Raw genomic sequence first — 22,200 nt, forward strand, 5'->3', positions numbered from 1 at the left:
GTGAGAAGGGTGTTCCTGGAGCGGAGTAGGGATGGGGGGCTGGCGCTGACCAACCTCTGTGGGTACTACTGGGCTGCCAACGCGACAGTGGTGCGCAAGTGGGTGATGGAGGGAGAGGGGGCTGCATGGAAGAGGCTGGAGACGGCATCCTGTGTGGATACGAGTCTGGGGGCGCTGGCAACAGCACCGCTGCCGCTCCCTCCAACGAGGTACATCATGAGCCCGGTGGTGGCAGCCCTCAATGTGGGGGCAGTGGAGGCAGCATGGGGGGAATTGGGGCCTCTGCTTGGACCCCATGGGGAACCACCGGTTTGCCCCAGGAATAACAGGTGGAGGGTTTGCGGGGTGGCACAGGGCAGGGATACGAAAGTTGGGGGACCTGTTTGTGGACGGGAAGTTCACGAGCTTGGGTGAGCTGGAGGAGAAGTACGGGCTCCCCCCGGGGTACACCTTTGGGTACTTACAGGTAAGGGCGTTTGCCAGACGGCAGGTGGTGGAATTCCCATGGCTACTGCCACACAGTAGAGGGTGCTCTCGGGGGGGGGGGAAAGAGAAGAATCTCGGAAACTTACCAGGTGATGCAGGAGGAGGCCTCGGTGGTGGAGTTGAAAAGTGGGAGGAGGAGTTGGGAGAGGAGATCGAAGAGGGGACGTGGGCAGATGCCCTAGGGAGGGTGAATTCTTGCTCTTCGTGCGCAAGGCTCAGCCTCATACAGTTTAAGATGCTGCACAGGGCACACATGACCAGAACAAGGATGAGCCCTTTGGGGGTGAGGACAGGTGAGTTGTGCTCAGGGAGCCCAGCAAATCACACCCACATGTTCTGGGCATGCCCAGCGCTGGAGGAACTTTGGAAGGGCGTAGCGAGGACTGTGTCGAGGGTGGTAGGATCCAGGGTCAAACCGGGCTGGGGTTCACAATATTTGGGGTGGCAGAGGAGCCGGGAGTGCAGGAGGCGAAAGAGGCCGGAATTCTGGCCTTTGCGTCCCTGGTAGCCCGGCGAAGGATTCTCCTTCAATGGAAAGATGGGAGGCCCCCAAGCGTGGAATCCTGGATCAGCGATATGGCAGGGTTCATTAAATTGGAGAGGGTGAAATTCGCCTTGAGGGAGTCGGTACAAGGGTTCTTTAGGCGGTGGCAACCATTCTTAGACTTTCTGGCAGAATCAATGGCAGCAGCAGCTCAGGGGGGGGGGGGATACTTTATTTTTGTTTATGTTATTTACACTGGAGGGTCTGAGGGGGTGTATCCACCTGTTGTGTTAAGTCAGGGTGTTAATGTTAAACATGGGGGGTTACCTTTTTAGATTGTGTTTTGTACTTAACCCTGTTGGGTTCTTTTTTCTTTTTCATTGTTATTGATACTTTAATTAAACTTTTTTTTTTTTTTATAAATGGCTTTTAGTCAAAAATCTAATAATGAAAAGTCAGATGCAATTTGCCAAGACTTAGAAGTGTGAATTTTTTCATCTTTTAGCTACAAAAGAACATCTTTTTAAATATAAAAGGCTCTTCTGGAAAACAAGGTTGTTGACCACTGAGCAACGAGATGCATGGAGCCAGAGTTCATCTCAGTATCCTCATCTAGATACATGATCACAACTGCCTACCCAACATTGTGGGAGCATCTTCAACAGGAACAGTTCAAAGGGTTTTTGAACTAGAGGGAAACTCAATTGATACTGGTGACAGCCACACAACAAAACACTGGTCATGTCCTGATACACGTGTGCAAAGTCAGCCACAATAAACCAAGCCCGAGGAAGTCCTGCAAAAAATAAAAATAAAAGACCGCAAAGTTGCACTGAAATGTTCTTCTCCCCCCTCCCCTCCCCCTCCCCAGCAATCCTATTGTGAAGCTCCCAGCAGGTTAAAGGGCAATGAGCTCCACCCAAAACATCCTGCTATCTCTACAAGCTCATGTACTTCCTTTGAAAGAAACCAGCACAGGAGAAATAATCTATAAAAAGTTTGGTTTCCGGCTGCAGTTGACTGTCTCCAATTCCTGAATTAGTTAATTGTACCAGAGGGGATATGCAACAAGCTCCCTTCCGTTACCAAAAATAAGGCTTTAAATTGGAAGTTTGCTTGGCAATCTACAACATTTCTCGAACAAGGAACAGAGCAGAACTACAGCCCTCCCAGGCCCAAATCTATCCCTTCTACATACTGGGCAGAGATCCCCAACAGTTCTGCAGTTAAACATGGTCATTCTGAGCATCATTCACAAGCTAAATTAAAACACCATTTATCCATCATCCCTCCAACGGGATTTCATCTCCGTCAAATGATACAAGGAACAAGGTTCGGGTCAGTTTTCAAATGCTTTTATTTCTTTCTCTCCCCCCCCCCCCACCCCAATAGATGTACAATTTCTACAAATGCTGTGTACCTAGGTTCCCACAGCGCCTGTACGATATCTAAGGAGTCAGGGTTTCAGTGCCAACTGGTTCAGAATGATTACAGCAATCCAGGGTGCAGTCATCAAGTCCTTTCATTTAAAGATTTTTCCCTGATTGAAGGGTTTGCCCACATGTTGAAATGCTCCCTCCATCATGAAGTATTCATTAATCAGAGCCTTGCATTCATCAGTGTCCACATCCAGCTTCTTCCAGGAATACGGCTCACAGGTCACTTGCCAGTCTTCATTTAACTGGAAGGGAAAATTACAATTAGAGCTGTGGATTGGCAGCCTCAGACCAGTGGGCCCTCGGACAGGCAGTGCAAATGATAAGGGTGGCAGTGGTTAGCACTGCTGTCTCATGGCACCGAGGACCCAGGTTCAGTCCCGGGTCACCGTGGAGTTTGTACACTCTCCCAGTGTCTGCGTGGGGCTCCTCCCACAACCCAAAAGGATATATAGCTGATTGCTGGGGAGTATCTTTCCCAGGGGAAGTAGCTTTCCCAAGGTGCTTATTTGCTGTAACCCATTTTAATTCATAGGTTTAAGGTCCGTGGGGGTTTAGAGATGTGCGAGGCGGGTTTTTCCACGCCGAGGGTGGTGAGTGCCTGGAACCATTGCCAGGGGAGGTTGCGGAAGCAGAGTTCTTTGATGTGCAGGGTAGGTGGATTGGCCACACCAAATTTGCACAGAAGGAGGGTAGCGCTGTTGTTGAGATGGCTAGTGAAGGCATGTTATGACTAGTTGTTGAATGACAACAACTAATGTCAGTATCAATCAGAGAGAGGCTACCATCGGAGAGGGGAGGAATGAGGAAGCTGTAACTTTCACAACACAGGGAATTGGGTGTTCTTTCAGATTGCCTTGGTGAAAAAGGGGACCACAGCTTAAAATAAAGCAAATAGTACATTCATGAGCGACAAGGTAAAAAGATGGTCAGTGGATTCAATGGAAGGAAAGACACATTATATTCTGGAACATCTCCACAAACCTCTGCAGTTGATGGCTCAAGACACTGATCCAGGACAACGAGTCTAATAGTTACTGAAAAGGATGGCTCTCTATTCAGTTCAGCACTAGGGGAAGGATGTGGAGGTGTCCCCTCCAGACTGCTTTCCACTCTGTAGCTTTCACCCAACTTCACCTCCATCTCAGTTAATCTGCTACTGAAACCCTCACTCCACCTGCAGGCTAGACTATCCCCACACCCCTGGCTGGTCATACACAATAGATGCTCATGTTTCAACTTGCATCAAGTCCTGTCCCTACCACCCATGCCCAGTCATCTACATTTAGTTGATTTTTTTTTTTTTTTTATAAATGCTCATCTAGTTGTCAAATCCCTCCATGGTCCGATATCTAATCTCCTCCCACTCCCCAGCCCTCTGCCCTGATCATATTACAGCCTCTTACACATCTGATTTTAAGTCACTCTTGTCACTTGGCAGCACCACACCTTACAGTTGCCTCAGCCTCAAGCACTCGCCCTCATTTTAAGGCATTTGTCAAAACCTACCTCTGATCAGGTAGGGAATATACAGTGGATGGTAGAACCCTCAAGAGTATTGAATGTCAAAGAGATCTAGGAGTACAGGTCCACAGGTCACTGAAAGGGGCAACACAGGTGGAGAAGGTAGTCAAGGCGGCATACGGCATGCTTGCCTTCATTGGCCGGGGCATTGAGTATAAGAATTGGCAAGTCATGTTGCAGCTGTATAGAACCTTAGTTAGGCCACACTTGGAGTATAGTGTTCAATTCTGGTCGCCATACTACCAGAAGGATGTGGAGGCTTTAGAGAGGGTGCAGAAGAGATTTACCAGAATGTTGCCTGGTATGGAGGGCATTAGCTATGAGGAGCGGTTGAATAAACTCTGTTTGTTCTCACTGGAACGAAGGAGGTTGAGGGGAGACCTGACAGAGGTCTACAAAATTATGAGGGGCATAGACAGAGTGGATAGTCAGAGGCTTTTCCTCAGGGTAGAGGGGTCAATTACTAGGGGGCACAGGTTTAAGGTGAGAGGGGCAAGGTTTAGAGTAGATGTACGAGGCAAGTTTTTTTAACGCAGAGGGTAGTGGGTGCCTGGAACTCGCTACCAGAGGAGGTGGTGGAAGCAGGGACATCTTGACAAATACATGAATAGGATGGGAATAGAGGGATACAGGCCCAGGAAGTGTAGAAGATTATAGTTTAGTCAGGCAGCATGGTCGGCACAGGCTTGGAGGGCCGAAGGATCTGTTCCTGTGCTGTACATAGTTCAATCTTTTGACCACCTCCTGCAGCTCAGGGTCATCTAATGCTCGTGGGAATACCTTTATTGCATAAAATCTGCTGTATAAATAAGTGGTCATGCACTTGGATTGCAAAACCTTCAAGATTAGATACCCTGCCAAGATACGGATGTAGATAAAGAAATGAATGCTACAGCAAGAAGGGAAGTTGACAACAATCGAACCCTTCTCCAAAGTCAGCACCTTCAGGACAGGCACATAACCAGCAAAAAGAAAACTATTCCTCATTTATCACTTTCCCCTTCAGCGACACCCTGGATACCAAACAAAACCTCAAACCGAGGGCCTTACTTCAGAAGCAAGCTGCTGCCCTCGCAGAATCCAAATTCCCGATATCGAGCTGTCACCATCAGTGCCAAAGAGGATCACGCTCGCAAAGCTGTGCTTCCGTAGCCCATCCAAACGCTGGAACAGCCCTATGTCAGATTGCAAGACATGAAACAGTAAGAATTCTTCAGAGCGGTACCCCGTGAACATCAAGTAGTCTACATCCCTGAGCATATAAGCGATTAGCCTGGACAAGGTTGCTAAAGATCAATCAATTTCAACAAGAAATGCTCAAGAAAGCCATCAGCAGCTTTCAACTCTCAACTTGTGCTTTGAATTTCCAAGTTCAGGGAAGTGCCAAATATCTAAGCTTCAATCACAGTAGATTTAGTCCAGCATCCCCACCAAGTCTTATCCAACTCCAAGGGTTTGGAACAAGCTAGGTTATTTAACAGAATGCTTGTGCACAAGTTGCCAGCTCATCTGCTCCCTATTAAAATGATGTGGAGATGCCAGCGTTGGACTGGGGTGAGCACACAAATCTTACAACACCAGGTTAAAGTCCAACAGGCTGGTTTCAAATCAGTAGCTTTCGGAGCGCTGCTCCTTCATCAGGTGAGGTGGCGGCATAGTGGTATTGTCACTGGACGAGTAAACCAGAGACCCAGAGTAAGGATTCATAGAATCTACAGTGCAAAAGGAGGCCATTCAGCCCCTAGTCTGCACCAGCTCTTGGAAAGAGCACCCTACTCAGGCCCACACTTCCCCCCATCCCCATAACCCAGTAACCCCACCCAACACCAAGGGCAATTTTGGACACTAAGGGGCAATTTATCATGGCCAATCCACCTAACCTGCACATCTTTGAACTGTGGGAGGAAACCGGGGCACCCGGAGGAAACCCACGCAGACATGGGGAGAACGTGTAGACTCCGCACAGACAGTGATCCAAGCCGGGATTCACAGGATTATCTTCTATAGTTGAACAGGCAGTGACCAGCTCTGGCTTGGGCACAGATTACATCACATGCTTCTGTCACCCACCATATCAACTCTTGCGGTTGGTCACCCAACTTTCAATTCTCATCATGCCTTGCCAATTAGCTGACTGGATGGATGATTCAGGTTTTCCCATCTGCAATCGATAATAGTTTGTCCACATTGTCCAACTGGCGAATGGTCGATTTGGTGGGCAAAGCCTAGCACACCATTCCAGAACCTTGCCTCTGGGCTCGTTACAACAAGGGTGGGAAGGGCTTGGAATGGGGAACTAGGACAGTGTGAAAATGGGATGATACAAGAGAAATGAAAGGGTAAAGATTGGGCAAGAGACAAGAACGATTTAAATAGTACTTTCACAATGAATGGAATAATTTCAATGAAAAGGTTTGCAATTAACAAGTGGTCAGGAGAACAATTTTAATTAATATTCCCATGGAAAAAGTTACTCATTCCAGGACTATCCTGGAGGGTTGGCAACCTATGTGCATCAGTCACAAACTGACAGCAACACAGTCACAAAGCAAACGGACATTAGTTTACTCCTCCCCAATCATTTACTAACCAGTTATTAGATTGGAGCTCATGAAGTCCAGACAGAGCTCTTGTGGGTATTTGTAATCCATGTACCAAACTGACCAGCCGTCCTTGTCAAAATGGTCCCACAGATAAGGAAGTGCCACAGAACAGATATCCTCATTCGAGTATTTCCACTTGAACTCATCCAGAACAAAGGTACTGAGGAAAAGATTTTCATGCCATTAAATATATTGAACAAACTTGCACACAGAACACACATTAGACAATTGACATGTCGCCCTCCATGAAGAACAGGATTAATACACTGGGAATTAGGCAGTTCGGCCAAAAGTAGTAGCCATTTACTACTGGATGTGGTTATAGTCCAGAAACGTGATCAGCATTTTGCTCAAGAAAGGCCAACTAAAATAACTAGAGACAGGCTGGAATTAGTTACGGGCAAACAAATAGATTGTACCATACCAGACAGAATCTGGAGATATTTTGACAAGGTGGATTCTCCTGCCTCTTGTGGAACTTTGGGGGGGGGGGGGGGGGGGATGCTAAATTGCCCCTTAATTATTTGGGTAATTTTTTTTAAAAATCTTCAACATCAGGGAATAAAAGTCCTTATCCCTTTTAGAACTTCCAGCAGCTGCTGGAGTGAGTGGTGGCTCCTGCCAGAGGTCGGATTCTTTGGCACGTTTTGTAGGGCCCCGGCAGGTGGAAAAAGTGGGAACATCAAAGACAAGATATTCTCCTTCGGGGAGTGCAACGATAAGGGACATCAGACAAGGAGGACTAGTGTGGCACATCAGAGGAAAAGACAGTGGAGGGACTGCTGGCATCAGTGCCCACTCAATGGTTGACAAGAGCAGTTGGTGGAATTTCTGGCAACCAAATTTAAGCAGCAAGGTCGGTGGTTTCAGAGGATTTGGCCAAGATGGCAAAGCCAGTTCCAGCTGCCCTGGAGGGAGCGGAGCAGAAGCTGGAGGCGCAGAATGAGAATGAGTTGATCCAGAAGCTGGCTGACCAGGAGGATCATTTGGCCTTCATGGGAGGCTGAAATGTTGATGTCGGAAGGTAGTTGACGTGAAGAGACTGCAGGAACACAGGCCAAAGCACTTGGCCAAGATGTTTCAGCAGCTAGTTTGGGGGTGGGAAAGGAGAGAAAGGAGGGTCTGCAACCATCCTCCTGAAGTGGATTGGGCACATGGGTCTTTGAGGAAGGTAGTTGAGAAAGCAGAACACAGGCTGATGTCCCAGGTTCGATCCCAGCCCACTGTCAGTGTGGAGTTTGTACATTCTCGCTGTGTTTGCGTGGGTCTCACCCCCACAAACCAGATGTGCAGGGTAGGTGGATTGGCCATGCTAAATCTGCCCCTTAATGGAAAAAAATGAATTGGGCACTCTAAATTTCACTTGAGGGCAATCATAAGCAGGAGAGCTGCATCAGGAGGGGATTCTGATGGAGACACGCGAGTGCATCTTGGAAGGTCAGATGGGTCTGTACCTACAAAGACTGGGTGCATTGCTGGCCCAGCAGCAGGCTGGGTTTATAGTAGTGTCAAGGCAGCCCTCGTTAGGAACAAGATGAGGTTTGGAGTGCTGTATCCTGCCCATCTGTGGGTCATAATTGGGGGACAGGAACATTATTTCGGAGGTGTGCAAAGTGACCGTGGAATGGGGGAGGTTTGAGAACATGGATTTTGGTTTCAACAGACTGAAGATGCTGTAGGCGGAGGGTGGGAGATTTCACACAGGGTTGCTAGGTTTGGTTGTGTTCTTACTACCCACGCTGCCTAGTTAAGTAGAAATGTAGACTTTTGTATCTTTTTTGCCTTTGCCTCCCTGTGGGATAGTGATGTCTGCAATGCAATATTAAAAGTTGTACACAAGGGTTGGGTGGAGTGTGTAGGTACAGAGGGAGTTGGACATTTGCCTGGTGGTGGGGGGGGGGGGGGGGTCATCTTGCTAGCAGGTAGGCTAGTCAATGAATGTGAAGTGAGTGTCAGAAGTCAGAGATAAGGCATTGATCAAAAGAATTACTTGTTCAAGGTGCGAGGAAGAGGACGAAATGGTCTCCTTGTATGCAGGCGACCTGTGTTGTATGCCATGGATCTGGTAGAGGTGACCTGTTGTTGTACATCATGGTAGAGAGCGTATGGATAGGGTTATGGGGATATTGACAGCTATGAAGTAATTTTCAGGAGAGAAGCTCAATGTGGGGGACGAGCAAAGAGCTCCCAGTAAACGGCTCAGGTACAGGGAAGGGACATGGAGGGCATGTCATTGTAGGCATCCATATGTGCCAATCCTAGATTCTATGTGAAGGGTGTGGGAGTGATTGGGGGAAATAGTGTGTTTTCGGGACCGGTTTGTCGGGGGCAGATTTGTAGACTTGGAGGGAGGATGAGCTCCATTGTCGGAGGAGGAGGTGGGGAATTGATGAAAAGGGCAGGGTCCTCAGTGGAGGATATAAAGTGGAAGATGGTGTTTGGTGGGGTTATGGAGTGAGGCCCTGCGAAGGGTAAATTTGATCTCCTGATGTCCGAGACTCAGCCTCATTCAGTTTAAGTGGTGCACAGAGCGTATAGGACAATGCCACGGTGAGTCGGCTTTTTCCCGGGGGGGGGGGGGGGGGGGGGGGGGGGGGGGGGTTGGTTGGGTTGATGCAAGACGGTGCTGGAGGGGACTGGCAAATCGCACCCATATGTTCTGGAGAGGTTTTGGAAATCTGTGTGGACTATGCTGGTGTTATTTGGTGTGTCCAAGGTTCAGAGAGTGCAGGTGGGGGACAAGAGGCTGATATGTTGGCCTTTGCCTCCCCAATAGCCCAGAGGTGGATGTGGTTGGGGTGGCAGGACCTGGAGATGCCCAAGGTGGCGGGGTAGTAGAATAACTTGGCGGAATTCCTTCCTTTGGAAACAATAAATTTGCCATTTGGGGGTCAGAGGTGGAAGTGAAATAGAACATAGAACAATACAGCGCAGTATAGGCCCTTCGGCCCACGATGTTGCACTGAAACAAAAGCCATCTAACCTACACTATGCCATTATCATCCATATGTTTATCCAATAAGCTTTTAAATGCCCTCAATGTTGGCGAGTTCACTACTGTAGCAGGTAGGGCATTCCACGGCGACACCACTCTTTGCGTAAAGAACCTACCTCTGACCTATATCTATTACCCCTCAGTTTAAAGCTATGTCCCCTCGGGCTAGCCATTTTCATCCGCGGGAGAAGGCTCACTGTCCACCCTATCCAACCCCCTGATCATTTTGTATGCCTCTATTAAGTCTCCTCTTAACCTTCTTCTCTCCAACGAAAACAACCTCAAGTCCATCAGCCTTTCCTCATAAGATTTTCCCTCCATACCAGGCAACATCCTGGTAAATCTCCTCTGCACCCGCTCCAAAGCCTCCACGTCCTTCCTATAATGCGGTGACCAGAACTGTACGCAATACTCCAAATGCGGCCGTACCAGAGTTCTGTACAGCTGCAACATGACCTCCCGACTCCGGAACTCAATCCCTCTACCAATAAAGGCCAACACTCCATAGGCCTTCTTCACAACCCTATCAACCTGGGTGGCAACTTTCAGGGATCTATGTACATGGACACCTAGATCCCTCTGCTCATCCACACTTTCAAGAACTTTACCATTAGCCAAATATTCCGCATTCCTGTTATTCCTTCCAAAGTGAATCACCTCACACTTCTCTACATTAAACTCCATTTGCCACCCCTCAGCCCAGCTCTGCAGCTTATCTATATCCCTCTGAAACCTGCTACATCCTTCTCCTTCCACACTATCGACAACACCACCAACTTTAGTATTGTCTGCAAATTACTCACCCACCCTTCTGCGCCTTCCTCTAGGTCGTTGATAAAAATGACAAACAGCAACGGCCCCAGAACAGATCCTTGTGACTGTACTCCATTCTGAACATTTCCCATCAACCACCACCCTCTGTCTTCTTTCAGCTAGCCAATTTCTGATCCACATCTCTAAATCACCCTCAATCCCCAGCCTCCGCATTTTTTGCAATAGCCTACCGTGGGGGAACCTTATCAAACACTTTGCTGAAATCCATATACACCACATCAACTGCTCTACCCTCATCTACCTGTTCAGTCACCTTCTCAAAGAACTCAATAAGGTTTGTGAGGCATGACCTACCCTTCACAAAGCCATGCTGACTATCCCTGATCATATTATTCCTATCTAGATGATTATAAATCTTGTCTCTTATAATCCCCTTCCAAGACTTTACCCACTACAGATGAGGGCTCACCGGTCTATAGTTGCCGGGGTTGTCTCTGCTCCCCTTTTTGAACAAAGGGACCACATTTGCTGTCCTCCAGTCCTCTGGCACTATTCCTGTAGCCAATGATGACATAAAAAAATCAAAGCCAAAGGTCCAGCAATCTCTTCCCTGGCCTCCCAGAGAATCCTAGGATAAATCCCATCAGGTCCCGGGGACTTATCTATTTTAAGCCTGTCCAGAATTGCCAACACCTTCTTCCCTACCTACCTCAATGCCATCTATTCTATTAGCCTAGGGCTCAGCATTCTCCTCCACAACATTATCTTTTTCCTGAGTGAATACTGACGAAAAATATTCATTTAGTATCTCGCCTATCTCTTCAGACTCCACACACAATTTCCCATCCCTGTCCTTGACTGGTCCTACTCTTTCCCTAGTCATTCACTTATTCCTGACATACCTATAGAAAGTTTTTGGGTTTTCCTTGATCCTTCCTGCCAAATACTTCTCATGTCCCCTCCTTGCTCGTCTTAGCTCTCTTTAGATCCCTTCCTCGCTACCTTGTAACTATCCATCGCCCCAACTGAAAATTCACACCTCATCTTCACATAGGCCTCCTTCTTCCTCTTAACAAGAGATTCCACTTCCTTGGGAAACCACGGTTCCCTCGCCTAGACGCCTTCCTCCCTGCCTGACTGGTACATACTTATCAAGAACACGCAGTAGCTGATCCTTGAACAAGCCCCCACTTATCCAGTGTGCCCAACACTTGCAGCTTACTTCTCCACCTTAAAGTCTCCCATAATAACTACCCTGTTACTTTCACTCTTATCCAGAATCATCCTCTCCATCCTTTCTTCTACATCCCTAGAACTATTAGGAGGCCTATAAAAAAACTCCCAACAGGGTGACCTCTCCTTTCCTGTTTCTAACCTCAGCCCATACTACCTCGGAAGAAGAGTCCCCATCTAGCATCCTCTCCGCCACCGTAATACTGCTCTTGACTAGCAGCGCCACACCTCCCTCTTTTGCCTCCTTCTGAGCTTACTAAAACACCTAAACCCCGGAACCTGCAACATCCATTCCTGTCCCTGCTCTATCCATGTCTCCGAAATGGCCACAACATCGAAGTCCCAGGTACCAACCCATGCTGCCAGTTCCCCTACCTTATTTCGTATATTCCTGGCATTGAAGTAGACACACTTCAAACCACCTACCTGAACACTGGCCCCCCTCCTGCGACGTCAAATCTGTGCTCCTGACCTCTATACTCTCATTCTCCCTTACCCTAAAACTACAATCCAGGTTCCCATGCCCCTGCTGCATTAGTTTAAACCCCCCAAAGAGCACTAACAAATCTCCCCCCCCCCCCCCCCCCCCAGGATATTTGTGCCCCTCAGGTTCAGATGTAGACCATCCTGTCTGTAGAGGTACCACCTTCCCCAGAAAGAGCCCCAGTTATCCAGAAATCTGAATCCCTCCCGCCTGCACCATCCCTTGTAGCCACGTGTTTAAATGCTCCCTATTCCTCATCTCACTATCACGTGGCACGGGCAACAACCCAGAGATAACAACTGTTTGTTCTAGTTCTGAGCTTCCATCCTAGCTCCCTGAAAGCCCTGCCTGACATCCTTGTCCCCTTTCCTACCTATGTCGTTAGTGCCAATGTGGACCACGACTTGGGGCTGCTCCCCCTCCCCCCTAAGGACCCGGAAAACACGATCCGAGACATCCCTTACCCTTGCACCTGTTAAATGTCAGCTGGGGGTGGGCTATTTTTCTTGGTGTTTGTACTAGAATTGGAATGTGAAGTGTGTTGGGGCATGGGAGGGGTTTTGCACGAGGATTACAGCTTGTAGAGGATGGTTACTTGCGTTCGGTGCTTTGTAAATAATTTGAAAATGCATTTTTTAAAATATGTATCCCTTTTAGCCCAGGAGTACTCTGGGCGAATCTGCACTGCACTCCCTCCAAAGCCATACATCCAGAGTCCAGAAATGAATGCAGTCATCTAACTGACATCACTTCCACCCACTTTGAGATCAAGCCAACATTCTATCAGCTAAAAACCTGCCCACTGTTGAGCAATTCCCATACATGGACCCATTATTTCTCTTGGCTTCTCTACAGCTCCTATCAAAAAGAGTTTAGAAATACCACTATGAAGGTCCAAATTGGATGATGTCACGTTCAAAATCCATCTACCACAGTTTCTCCAATTCACTTAAAAATATCTCCCAGCTACCATATTTACTGTGCTATTTAACTTCAGAAAGCCAGGATATACAGCTTTCTGCACAAATTTTAGCAAAGGCTGCAGCCCTAGGGGACACCATGGTATGCAGGCATCACTGGCAAAGCTTGCACTTATCCATCCCCAATTTCCTTGAGCAGAGTAGCTTGCTTGACCATTTCAGAGGGACAGTCAACCACATGGTAGTCAGTCTGGCATCAAATGTAGGCCAGGAAGGAAGATTTCCTATTAGTCAGCCAGAACAGTTTCAGTCACTACTACTGCTGAGACAAGCTGGATTTTAAAGTCAACTGGATTCAAATTCCACCAGCTGCTATGGTGAGGTTTCAATCTGCGCCCCCCCAAAATAGTGGTTAGCACTGCTCGGTTTGATTCCAGCCTTGAAGTTTACAAACTCTTCCAGGTCTTTGTGGGTTTCCGCCACAGTACAAAGATGTGCAGGTTAAGTGGATTGTCTATGGTCAATATGTGGGGTTACAGGGATATGGCAGGAGAGTGGGCCTAGGTAGGGTGCTCTTGGAGGATCAGTGCAGATCCAATGGGCCGAATGGCCTCCTTCTGCACTGCAAGGATTCTCGGATTAACTTGGGTCTCAGGATTACCACAACTCCAGCGTCTCCCACGTACATTCTCAATATATAATGGACTTTCAGAAGCAAGTCGGCAACAGTATGTGGTGAGGAAATCCACCAGCAGGGTTACGAAGTTAGCGGATTGGCACAAAATTAGATATAGTTTGGATGGGGGGAGAAGCACTAAGTGGCCTGGTGGATCACAGGAAGCCACAATTTGCTTAGTATATACTGCTTTCAACATCTCCACCCACACTCAGATTAGTGGATGAACCCCGGCATGGTTTCAATGTAGCTTCCTGTTTGCATGGTACGTCCATTAGTCACAAACCATAAAAGTAGTCACGAGCATGAAGTACAATAAAAGGAGCTTCAAAGACATTTGTACAACTAAATAAATGGGGACAGATAGGATTTCAAGGTGCCGCTGGGGAAGAGGAAGTTTGACAGCAAGACAGACCAGAGCAGTCTGGGGTTGCGCAAAGAGCAGACAATAGTTTATGATGAAGTAGACCAGTACATTAAATTGCACCTTGCAATGGCCCAAAGCTGTCAGTTTAACCACAACCTAACATAAGACAGTGAAGATGGAAAATTGGAAAGCAACATCTGGTTATGCAAATTACAGGTGATGTTCCTCCTCATCCATGGTATAAATATTAATGTTGGGTTTTAAAAACAGACCAAACATGAAGCAGACTCCATGCAACACTCCAGCTTACCTTTTCAGCAAGTGTGCAAAGGGATCTTTGGCTTTTAACTGGTCAGCTGATTTGGAGCCCCATTCATCGCCATGTGCCCTGGAAGCCCTCATGGGTTCCTCAGTTGCCAGTCGGCCTCCTTCCGACTTATCCAGTGCCCCACCTTTAACTGCTTCATTGTCCTTGGGTGCATCAGCCACACTTGCTGCAATTGATCCACATTCTAGAGGTGGATTAATCATGTGGGTACCCTGTTTTGAAGTTTCTAGCAGGGCCACGTCAACAGATGTGGGTGTATGCTCCTTTGAAGCACTTGTAGCTTCCTGCTTACATGCTTTCCCCTTTTCAGAAGGCTCCAGTATGCTCAATGAAACCACATTGGCCTTTTCCAATGATCCTTCATGCAGACCTCACTTACAACTTCCTCTGTAGCCAACTCATCTTTGGATGCACCCATTATGGCAATGGCCTCTTCTGCTGGCCCAACCGGTTGAGAATCAATTATCGACAGGTCACTGGAATGGTCCTTTCTGGAAGCACCCACCATCCCAGCCTCAATGGTGGCTGCCTCTTCAGCTCCTCTACAAGGCACACCAAGCTGGCTTGCTCCAACTGGCCTTAATTTTTCAGCAGAAGCTGCTGTACAGGTTTCAGTCATAGATTCCACTTTTGATTCATCTACCAAACTCTCAACATCCTCCAAAGAGGATGTTAAAGTGTCTCCTGCTGTAGCTCCCTCTACAGAATCAAGTTTGTTAAAGATTTCAACCAACTTTGTCTCTTCAGAAATTCCTTCCTCTTGGACTCTCACCATCACCTCCTCCTTCGCTGCTTCCTGCTCTTTGGATTTACCAGTTACACAGACTGTCTCCACAGAGAGATCTACCAGAATGTCAGATACAGCCTTCTCTTCACTTCCCATATCCTTGGCGGTTCTAGCCACCTCTCTAGAAGCAACTGCTGACCTCCCTTCTTCTGTTCCACCCTCACCGAGGCACACACTATCGAGAGTTCTTCTTCTGATGCATCTATTAAACTGAGTCGATGCTTCCGAGGAGGATCTGCAGCACTAACTGGTCCGCACTCTGCTGAAGATCCTACAGAGTGGGCCTCAACGGCAGATACTTCATCCAGTCCGGACTCAACGAAACCAACTTTCTTTTCATTGGTAGAGTCTAAGCCAGTCCCAGGTCGAGCCGCTTCACTGGTGCCATCTTGTGCTTCCAGGGGTTTTGTGGCTGTTTAGAAATAAATACAAGATATATTTACACCATTGCCCCAGCCCTCCACCTGTCATTTTCCTATTGAAGTCAATACCCGAACATGCACAGAACACCAGAACCAACTATCAGCTGCATAGACAACAAATGTTACCAGTTTGTAGAAATCCAGCTAACCAACTTGCCGGATTGAAAACGGGCAAATAAACATTTACACATTAGTTGATTTAACAAACAAACCCCTCTGCAAGTTCTTGGAAGACAACAGTCTCTGTCGATCTTGACCCCTTTGTTTCATTGGAACCCCCCCCCCCGGACAAAAAAATCCAGGGTATAAAATAGATCCTTAGAACCCCTACAGAGCCAGTGGTGACATTCAGCCCATCAAGTCTGCACTGACCCATGGGCAGCATGGTGACCCAGTGGTTGGCTTAGGACCTGGGTTCAATCCAGGGCCCACGGCAGTGTGGAGCTTGCATATTCTCCCCATGTCTGCATGGGTCTCACTGCCACAACCCAAAAAGATGTGCAGGGTAGGTGGATTGGCCACACTAAATTGCCCCTTATTGTAAATTTTTAAAAAGTGGGTACTCTTTTAAAAAAAAAAAGTCTGCACCAACCCTCCAAAAGAGCACTTTTGCCACCTTATCCCTGTAACCCATCTAACCTGCACATCTCTGGACTGTGGGAGGAAACCAGAGCACCCGAAAGAAACCCAGACACTGGGAGGGGAGAACACCAGTCCCGACATTTGTAATTGAGTGTGACATCCGTCGGGTGTTCTTGCTTTTGAGCAACAGACCTTCCTCTTATCAAGACATTCTGCCATCTTATGCCACTTATCAGCACTTAGCCCTTGATGCAACCATTAAACTCTTCCTCTGGTGTTGACGACATCTTTGTCAATCTCTCCTTAGCTCTGACCGATCCAGACCTTCCATTCTGCCTCACCTCTACCACTCTGCTCCAACTATTATAACCCTCACACCCCACCCCTCCGAAGAGTACGTCAACTGTTCAGTCCACAGATGTTACCAGACCTGCTGAGTTTATCCAGCATTATTAAGACCCCAGATGGTCCTATATCTTAAGGAATGCAAGAGTTTACAACGTTGTGCCATTTGCACAGGTGGTTAAGGAGGTTGGTATATGGCATGCACAAATAACTGTGGGAGAATATGTAATGTGATGTAGGAATTTCAGGTATGTACTTAATATATTAAGGGTTAAAAGTTTTGCTCGGTGCGAAAAATCCCGATTTGAAAAGCAGACAATCGACCGTTGAGACAGGTGCAATTAAAGTTACCATAAAGGTTTGGAAGTGTTTATATTAGAAGGGTTCCCCGGGGAGTCAATAGTTAGAGACTATGTTCAGCTTAGACTATGTAGTTAATGTGAGGAGCTAGGAGCTTGGGATTGGAATGTGAACAGACAAGCTGTGCTCTCAACACAAATATACATATATTCCAGTCTTGCAAATTAAAATATGGTGGTTTCTGTCCAGTATCCTAGCAACCGTTGGAGTCTGGTCCAGGATCGTGAAGTGGCAATACTGGAAATGGGGCACAAGCATGAATGGAAGTCAGGGGTCTATAAGCACAAAAAAAGCCCTTCAGTCTATCACTTCTGCACCAGTCAAAAACAACCACCTAACTATTCTAATCCTATTTTCCAGCACTTGGACAATAGTCTTGTATGCCTGGGCATTCCAAGTGCACATCTAAATAGGGTCTCCAATTACACACCACCCTCTGGATGAAGTCTTTCCTCACATCCCCTCTAAACCACTTATCTTAAATCTGTGCTCCTGGTCATTGATCCCTCGGAGGGGAAGTTTTTCCTGTCTTCTCTATCTGTCTCTCAATGGAATAATTCATATGCAGATCTTGCATCTATCTTGGGTAGAGGAGACTTCTCCAAGTCAGGACCTTGTAACCTGGGAGGGTATTGTCCCACAGTCACATCACAAGGGGGTGCTGCAGCACTCTGCCCATTAACAGTAGCATGTTACCCTGGCCCATTGCTCCTTACCAGTACACTGGGCAGCTGGTGCATCGAACACCACCTCTGCCAGTACTTTCTGGAATGGGGGCTGATTAATACATCTAGTGAACCAGCGGTCGACATCAGCGTAACTCTCCCTCAGAGAGGGGTCTAAGACCTGGAGAGAAGAAACACGTTTACTTTTACTTGTCCTTGGAAAAAGGCCAGTTCACTATTTAGCTACAAATATTCAGATTTACTGCCTTTACAAATAACCATAGACAATTTTACAATCAAATTGTCTGCCCATCACTAGACACTCCATCTGAAATGCTTAAGATTCAAACTGGGAGAATATATCACCAGCATTTGAGAACACTGGCTCGAATTGGATTTAAAAAAAAGAGACAAATGAGCATTCTATTCACAACGACAGCACCATAGATCGTCACATTGATAGGGCTATTTGACAAGAGTGCATCATAGCCGAGCTGGATCTTTCCTTACCAGACATCCTAACACATGCACTTCCCAGGAGAGATCCCAGGCTCAGAGCAATAAGATTACGAAATAGAAACAGGAATGAGGCTGTTGGGCTCCTCAAGTCTGCTCCCCCATTCAATGGGATCATGGCTGTTTGGAGGTTCCTCATGTCCACTTTCCTGCCCTTCCCCCATAACCTTGGATTCCCTTACTTATCAAGAAACTACCTATCTCAGCCTTAAGTGTACACAAGGACTCTGCCCTCACAGCAGCAGGAGTTCCAGAGAGAACCCTCAGAAGAAATTCTATCTTTCGGCACCCCTTTAACTCAGAGACTATGCCCTCCCCGCCACAAGGGAGGAAACAGCCTCTCTGCATTTACCCAGTCAAGCCCCTTCAGAATCCTATATTTTTCCCAAAATGAGATCACCCCTCATTCTAAATTACAATGAGCAAAATTCCAGTGAGTAAAGTGCCAACCTGTTTAACCTTTGTTCACAAGACAATCCCTCCATACCAGGGATCACCCTCGCAAACTTCCTCCAAATTGATTCCAATAAAGTAATATTTTCCCTATAAAAGGAGACGGAAAGTGCTCACGGTGCTCCAGGGGCTGGATTCAAAAACAGGGCTATGTCCTTATGCCGGTGTTTCACTCTATTTTCCTTAAAAAAGTCCTGAGCGATTCTCTTACCTGTAGGGGGCTGGCAGGGCCCCGGAGTGCTTCTTGCAGCTCTGGCTACGGATAACAGTCACCGCACTCGGACCGACATCAAGAATGCAGGCCCCCCGCCCCCGGGATCACTCGCGCCACAGTCCGAGCCACCTGATCGCAGCCCTGGCCGCCCATGTGCTCTCCCCCCCCCCCCCCCCGCGTGCTCGATTTCCCCCACCCCCACAACCAGGGCAGCCGTGGGCAGAGTCCACAGCCGCCATCAGAGGTTCCCAATGGCCAATACATGGTTAGAACCACACAGTCAGGAACTCGGCCTGTTTTGCCTGGAAAAAAGCAAAAACCCGCTGGGGAAAGGCCTTTGTCATTTCTCCCCCCCCCCCCCCCCCCTCCAGCTGTACCACATAATCCGCGCGATTCTCCGGGGACCGAGAATCACAGGAGGGGCGCCGGCTTCGATTTCTGTGTAAAGTCAGATTTTCCACCCCCCACATCAAACGCGATTTCGCCGCGGGGCTGTGGAGAACCCCACCCCCCCGTGTGGCAAGACTTCCCCATTTCTGTACTTCAACCCCCTTGAAGGGACAACATTCCATTAGCCTTCCTGATTGCCTGCGTCCCTTGGTGTTGTAGTTTTTGGATATAGAAATCGCTCAATGTTAAGGAGCCATTCAGCCCATTATGTCTGTTCCAACCTCAGCCCACTCCTTTACCCCACCCAACCTGAATTTATAGTGGGCAATTTAGCATGGCCAATCCACTTTATCTGCACATCTTTGGACTATGGGATCAGAGCACCCAGAGGAAACCCATGCAGATACGCAGAGAACGTGCAAACTTCAGTGTTATCTGTGCCAACTCTCCAAAAGCAATTCAACAGTGTCACACATGGTACACACTGTAGAAAGAGATTGATGATCTATTGTCTAGAATCAACTTGTACACAACAATGCCACTTGAAATCAGAATCAGTGGGAAGCAAACTCTGGACAAAAGGATTGTTATGGGCCAGGATTTAGAGAACACCAAAGTGCATCATGGGAGCTCACCTGACCAACAACTTTAAATAGATTGTGGTTATGGGGAGCACACATGGCCTACTTTACAAGTGTGGTGCAACAGACAGCTAAAGTACTTCTAAATTAAAACAATGTTTAGAAATGAAGCCAGTTAACATTTTATAAACCCACAGTAAATATCTAAACAACTATCAACACCAATCATCCCCACTGATACAATATTCTATAAGTAAACCTTAATCTTTCCTTGCAACGTCCATAAGACAAATTTCAACATCGACATCAGGTTTAAATTCTCTAGTGAGAGCAGTTATCACTTATATTATCCAAATGAACACTCTTGAACTTGTCGAGACATCTATACACATCTGCTGGCTTTCACTGCAGCTCTTCACTCAAAACGAACTAAGACACATAGCAGCTTTTGTTCAAAACGAAAGTAAAAGAGGCTGCCCAGCTCCACCCACACTGACATCACGGAAGCTATTTGACAAACACCCATTTCTTCAGGTACTCTCATGACAAGATGGAATAAAAATTGGCATCCGTTCTGGAATCATTGCACCAATTATATTGATGTGCAGTACAGAATTAATGTAGCAGGATTCCATTTGTACATCTGGGTGCTGTAATTGATATGGAAAAATGTGTCATTTGAAACATGGAAGTCTGGCAATATCTGGTCTGAGAGAAACACGAGAGAATACAGGGCAAGATCCCACAAAGGGTTAACAGCAGCTGCAAAGAGCAGGATTGTAAAATGCAGAGAGCCTTAGTCAAGCAGGCTTAGCAAACACACAGGATTTTTGTATGAAGCCAAAAACAAGGGCTCACACCTTCATTGAAATTAACCATCTTAGTAAGCATCTGGAAAAGCATGGATGAGAGTTTCAGTTGAGCTAGGTGATAAATGTAAATCTTTCAAGTCATAACCAAGTGGATTTTAGCATACAGCTAAAAGCAATGATTCACACCTTCATTGAAGTAAAATCAGCAGATAGAAAAGAATGACTAGGGAGGGAGGTGTGAAATCCAGCTAACACCAAGTAAATTAAAGAAAATTGGAGACTATCAGTCTACGAGAAACATAATTTAAAGCCAAAATCAAATTCAAAATTATGAGCTGGGGACACAATTGGAAAATAAAACTATAAAAATGACTAGGAATTAAAAGTAACACCTCTTGAAATGAAAGTATTTTTGAATATCACAAAGGAAACAGTGTAATCAGAGACCCGAGAGGTGAGGTCATGTCAAAATGAATACTTAGTTGGATTAGAAAAATTTAGATCAAAGATACTTTTTATAATCCAAGTGAAATAGAAGTTACTTTACAATAAAGTCATAAAAAAGTAATAACTGTTAGAAAGAAAATATAAACCCAGAGACGAGAGCAGGAACTACTAGAACCAGAACTCAGAGGGAGAGTGAAGCAGAGAAGGAACAACAGAAGCAAGCAGAGTCAGCTCGGTCATGGGAAAGATGAGACAGCAGCCGAGCTAAAACAGCTAATACATCCAAAGAAGACTAGAATTTAAAGAGGAGGTAGAGTCAGTTCAGAGACAAGCCAGCAGAGCCACTTCTCACAGCTCAGTACATGGGAAAGATAGAACATAGCAACCAAGCAGAACAGTGAATACATCTAAAGACAACCAGACTTTAATGAAGATAGATTGTCAAATTGGGCCTGCAGGTCCCTTCAACCAACCAGAAGGATCCAGAAGCAAGATTTTTACTTTTCTGTATAGACGGGGTTGCATCTTTTAAAAGAAAATATAATAAACTTAATTTAACCTGAAATAGTGGTTATTCCAAAGTCTACTTTACTTACTTAGCAATGCGGGACCCAGGATCGATGCTACTAAGTTGTAAGTAGATGAAATCTTCGGTGAAGTTATGGGTTATACCGGGGGATAACTTGAAAATATAGTTTGACCTGAATAGCACCCACCGAAGCCTGCATCAGAGTCGGGGAGTGAGAATCCCTGTTCACCATTTAGAATATCAACCCTTGACTTCCGGGTGCGGCGATGACCAGCTGAGTCGCACGTTTCGGCAGCTCCCTGTGAAACGGACTTTTGGGCTCTTGATAGGAGCCCCAACGGCAATTTTAACGGCTGAAAACACCATGCAGTAAACCAGGAGGGTGTTCCCCCTGGACACGGATGGAAAAAAGGAGGAAAGTGGCCGGATTGCAGCGGATCCTTTGGAACAACGGCAAGCAGAAACCAAGATGGCGTCGGAAGGTGGCAGTTTCATATGGGGCCCTGAACAACAAGAGTTTTTGAAACGCTGCGTGGAGGAGATAAAAAAGGAAATGAAGAAAGAGTTGTTGGCCCCGATATTACAGGCGATTGAAGGGCTGAAAGAGGAACAAAAGACCCAGGAGCAGGAGCTTCGGGTCGTGAAGGCGAAAGCAGCAGAGAATGAAAACGACATACAGGGCCTGGTGGTGAAGTCGGAGATACAGGAGGCACACCAGAAACGATCTGTGGAGAGGTTGGAGGCACTGGAAAATAACGCAAGGAGGAACAACTTGAGGATTCTTGGC

At 46.8% G+C, this 22,200-nt stretch overlaps 1 protein-coding gene across 1 annotated transcript in view; it reads right to left on the reverse strand.

The window, feature by feature from the left end:
• Window positions 1-2,369: 2,369 nt before the first annotated feature.
• LOC140402253 (elongation factor 1-gamma-like) overlaps window positions 2,370-22,200 on the reverse strand; it is a 54,525-nt gene continuing 34,694 nt past the window's right edge. The window contains exons 6-12 of the mRNA XM_072489883.1: window positions 17,523-17,652; window positions 15,158-15,509; window positions 14,725-14,888; window positions 14,293-14,668; window positions 6,521-6,693; window positions 4,981-5,105; window positions 2,370-2,651 (exon numbers count right to left, since the gene is read on the reverse strand). Coding sequence (XP_072345984.1) covers window positions 2,493-2,651; window positions 4,981-5,105; window positions 6,521-6,693; window positions 14,293-14,668; window positions 14,725-14,888; window positions 15,158-15,509; window positions 17,523-17,652 — 1,479 coding nt within the window. The 3' untranslated portion in view covers window positions 2,370-2,492. The remainder of the gene's footprint in view (window positions 2,652-4,980; window positions 5,106-6,520; window positions 6,694-14,292; window positions 14,669-14,724; window positions 14,889-15,157; window positions 15,510-17,522; window positions 17,653-22,200) is intronic.

The sequence above is a fragment of the Scyliorhinus torazame genome, chromosome 25, assembly GCF_047496885.1.
Source record: "Scyliorhinus torazame isolate Kashiwa2021f chromosome 25, sScyTor2.1, whole genome shotgun sequence".
Classification (NCBI taxonomy): Eukaryota; Metazoa; Chordata; class Chondrichthyes; order Carcharhiniformes; family Scyliorhinidae; genus Scyliorhinus; species Scyliorhinus torazame.